At 41.7% G+C, this 4,426-nt stretch overlaps 1 protein-coding gene across 1 annotated transcript in view; it reads left to right on the top strand.

Moving 5' to 3' along the window:
- Nucleotides 1-4,180, top strand: part of CD8A (CD8a molecule) — a 25,027-nt gene extending 20,847 nt beyond the window's left edge. Inside the window, exon 6 of the mRNA XM_044660430.1 lies at nt 3,347-4,180. Coding sequence (XP_044516365.1) covers nt 3,347-3,398 — 52 coding nt within the window. The 3' untranslated portion in view covers nt 3,399-4,180. The remainder of the gene's footprint in view (nt 1-3,346) is intronic.
- Nucleotides 4,181-4,426: the final 246 nt, after the last annotated feature.

Genomic DNA, 4,426 nt, shown 5'->3' with positions numbered 1-4,426 from the left:
GCCTCTTGGATCCCTGCCTGGTCTAAGTCTATGATTTTACAATCCTGATCTGATAACATACAAGTAACACACTTTTTTTTTTCGGTCTTAACTTTCCACCTTAGAATCAATATTCTGTATATTATATATAACAGTATGTATAAATAATTAAATATAACAATATTATACTCTATTTATTATATTTTTATTTAACATTTATTATATTATATAATTTATACGTTTAACAGTGATCTTAATACAAGGGATTGACTTTAATGGAAGCAACTTGTTTAGCAGAAAGAATGCTGGATTTGGAATCAGAAAACCTACTTTTGAAGATCCTAGTTCTCCCTTTTATGACCTGGGTAAACCATACCTCGGCTACTTCCTAGCTGTGTGGCCCCAGCTTGAGTTACTTCCCATCCCTGAGCCTCAGTTTCCTCATCTATAAAATGAGAGGGATGGACACAATGTCTTCCCAAGTCCCTTCTTACCCCAAAGCTAGGATTCTCTGGAGTTCAGAGCTGGTAGGTCCATGGGAGACGGAGAGGCTGAATCTCCCTGGAGTCTACTAAGCATCCCTCTTACAACTCATCCAGCTTCGTGTTTCTTCTCTGGGCAACAATTGGCAGAACTTTGGGGTTAGAAGAAGGAGGTCAACCTAAGCCTCACTTAAAAGACTTTATGATGGCTTGGCAACACGGGATGGGACCTAATGCCTGATGGAGAGCTAATTGGGCTCAGATGGCCCAATACTTGATGGACCATCTTGTTGTTTGGTCCTTTGGTCACATCCAACTCTTTGTGGCCTCTTGGACCACAGTCATACGTGGGGTTTTCTGGGCAAGGATACTGGAGTGGGCTGCTATTTCCTTCTCCAGAAGATCCTTTTTGTGCTTTATGTTTTATAAACCAGCAGATACAGTGGCTAAGAGCTTTAGACGTGACATAGGTTTGAATCTCAACTTGGCCCCTGACTAACTTGGGTGACCCCAGTGGGCAAACCACTTGCTTCACCTTTATGAGACTTGGTTTCTTCATGTGCAAAATGTGAAGGATAAATCTGATGCTTCCTACCTCACTAGATTATGGAGCTGTGCAAAACAAGATAGAAACATACGCTGTTATTTTTATTTATTCCAAACTTAAATGAGTGAATGAATAAAAAGGTATTATTGGGGGGGGGGGCAGCTGGGTGGCTCAGTGGATAGAGAGCCAGGCCTAGAGATGGGAGGTCCCAGGTTTGAATCTGGCCTCAGACACTTCCTAGCTGTGTGACCCTGGGCAGGTCACTTAACCCCCGTTGCCTAACCCTGTAACAAATAAAAATTAATATAGAAGGATATATATAAAAGATATTATGGTTTAAAAAAATTTTTTTAAAGTATTATGGGAGCCAGCTAAGTGGCTCAGTAGATAGAGAGTCAGACCTGGAGATGGGAGATTCTGGGTTCCAATCCGGCCTCAGATACTTCCTAGTTGGGTGACCCTGGACAAGTCCCTTAACCTCCATTGCCTAGCCCTGATTGCTCCTCTGTCTTAGAACCAATAAGTATTATTGATTCTAAGATGGAGGTAAAGGTTTAAAATTTTTTAAAAATTTTAAAAAAGAAAGAGTATTTTGGTGCCTGCTCTGTGCCAGGACTGGTGCCATACTGGAGATCCAAATACAGAGACAATCTGATCATCACAGCCCTCAGGAAGCTTCCATTCTAATAAAGGAGATAATATACATGGGGAATGGCAACGTGGGAGTGGGACTTTGGTCTAGAAAGTTACAGGGAATTTACTGTCAATGAAAACATTCAAATGAGCAAATGAAAATAAGAACATAATTGCATACAAGACTAAGTTCCATTATTTAGGGTTTGCTTAGTTTATTAGCTTTAACCACATAATGATCAAAATTATCCTGTGTCCCCGGCGCTCTCAACTCATTTTCTGCTGTGTATTTTCAGGGATTCTGTTGATATTAACTTTGCTTAAAATATACTATATAGTTTCATATTCATATACACACGAATGCACTTATATGTATATATACACACATATCTATACTAGAAAATAGAATTATTTAAAACATATTCATGTTTTTATATTTTTCTATTTCTGATTTCTTTTTTTTTTTAACCCTCACCTTCTGTCTTGGAATCAATATTCTGTATCAATACTCTGTATTGATTCCAAGGCAGAAGAGTGGTAAGGGCTAGGCATATTTCTGATTTCTTAAGCCTATATCAGGAGGCAATTTGGTGCAGTGTATTTGCAAGTAGAGGACTTGAGTTCAAATTCTAATGTCATTATTTGCTTCTACCCATGAGACCTTGGGCAAGTCATATTGTTTCTCTGCACCTCAGTTTCCTCATTTGTGAGATGAAAGGAGTTAGACTAGGTGGTTGCTAAAATCCCTCCTAAAATCACTTTCTTTAAGTCTTCCCCAATAGCTTTGTATTCTTCATATCTGATTCTTTGGTGGATAGAGTCCTGAGCCTGGAGTCAGAAAGACCTGAATTCAAATCCAGCCTCAGACACTTCTTAATTGTGTGATGTTGGGCAAATCATTTCTCCTCTACAACAACCTACCTCCCAAAGTGGTTGCAATACTCAAGATAATATTTGTAAAGTGGCTAGCAAATCTTAAAGTGATCTAGAAATGCTATTATTATTATTCAACTATTCATCGGTCTAGATACATGGGTTGTTTTTCCAGATCTTTCCTCTTATGAGAATCTATTTTTCATATACTATATTAATTCCTGTGAATTTAGGGAGAAATTTAGGGAGAAATGCCATATATTCTTCTGTCTGTGATCTGGGTCAGAGATGCCATCCAATCTGCTGCTTTTTGCACTTTATTTGTCCTTGGAAATCCCAAGGAAACACCATCCTTTCTAACAGAATTTGGTTAATCAATGAAGGGAACACTCGTTCTTTTCCTTCGTGCGTGGCCTGTCCACCTGTGGGGATGGGAAGGTTGATGGACCACCTTTTAGTTATCTATCACCCCTTAGAGATGCCTTGGGGTGATCAAGGGAGGGAGTGAATATGGAGCCCCTGAAAATCTATTTATGGGGTTGCCTGCCCCGGCTCAACCATGGGGACCCGGATCACTTTCTCGGGCATGATGCTGGCCTGACCAATAAACCCGACAGAATCGATCAACTTATATTCTTACCCTGAAATCGGTCTCTCAAGATACTTTTAGTCATGAAACAAAATACTGTATCTTGATACAAAGGACTCTCCTGTTAACCTCCTTTGGATGTAGTTAACAAAATCCGTGGCTCGGAGGAAACGAAGGACCTCGTAGATCAGATTGAACGTGAAATATTAATAACGATAACCATCTCTTCCTCCTACTCTGTAGGCCCCTGATCAGACCAGGAGGAAAGGCTGGCCCATCGGGGAGATGCGTTTAGCCCAGGCGATGGACGTGCGGCCGGAGCTGCCATGATGGTGCCCTCTACAAGACTTATCTGAGATATTTCGCCATATAAATTAGCAACCACTTACTTCCCCCTTCTTTTTCTTCTTTCATCCCTTTTTTTTTGGTTGTTGCTATTGGGGTTGGGGTGCATGTCTGGGGGAATGTTCATTTTCTCTTCTTTTCTTTTAATTTGAGCCTAGCAAGAACGATGAGCTCTGCTGGGGCTGTGGGTGGGCAAGGGCTGAAGGCACAAGAGTGATGGGATGCGCCCACTCCTGGACAGCCCCATGCATAGTCCTGTCCTCCTGGGGCTGGGGATGGACTTGCCAAAGGGGTGTCCTGGAACCAGCTCCCGCTAGCTCACACAGGACCAATTATAAAGCTCTCGGTGTGAGTCTTTATGCCTCGAAAATCAGAAGAGAAAAAGGGAGTAACAACGAAAGCCAGTGCTTGATGGATTGTTTTGTCAATTGTCTACTCGTCAAATAATGATGCAGATTAAATTTAAATGTGTCCTTGATATGGTTATGGAGTAACTGCTGCAAGGAAGATGCCGATAATGAACAGATGAGAAATTGGATCCTAATGGGGCCTCTGGTACAGTAGAGGCTGGCGGAGAAGGGCAGGGGGGGAGGCATTGAAGTGGCTGAAGGAGTCTATTCAGGAAAATCATCGGACTGGCTGGATCACAGAAAACGGGAATGGCTGAGACGCAATGGAATTGAAGTCAGGAAGATGCGGGGCCAAGTTCTGACTCGTGTATTGGCTGTGTGACCCTGGGCAAGTCACTTAACCCCCACTGCCTAGGCTTTACTTCTCTTCTGGATTCTTGGAATCATTACAGAGTATTGATTCTAAGACGGAAGGCAAGAATTTTCTGGTTGATCTCAGAGGTGCTAGGGAGACACTGGAGTTTATTGAATAAGGAGGTGACTCGGTTGGACCTGTGCACAAAGCCTGAAAAAGTCTACTCAGGGAGGGAATTCCTTCTAGCATCAGATCCTTATTTTAATTGCGTAA

Source organism: Gracilinanus agilis, chromosome 2, assembly GCF_016433145.1.
Source record: "Gracilinanus agilis isolate LMUSP501 chromosome 2, AgileGrace, whole genome shotgun sequence".
Lineage (NCBI taxonomy): Eukaryota > Metazoa > Chordata > Mammalia > Didelphimorphia > Didelphidae > Gracilinanus > Gracilinanus agilis.
This window is presented reverse-complemented; position numbering and strand designations above follow the sequence as displayed.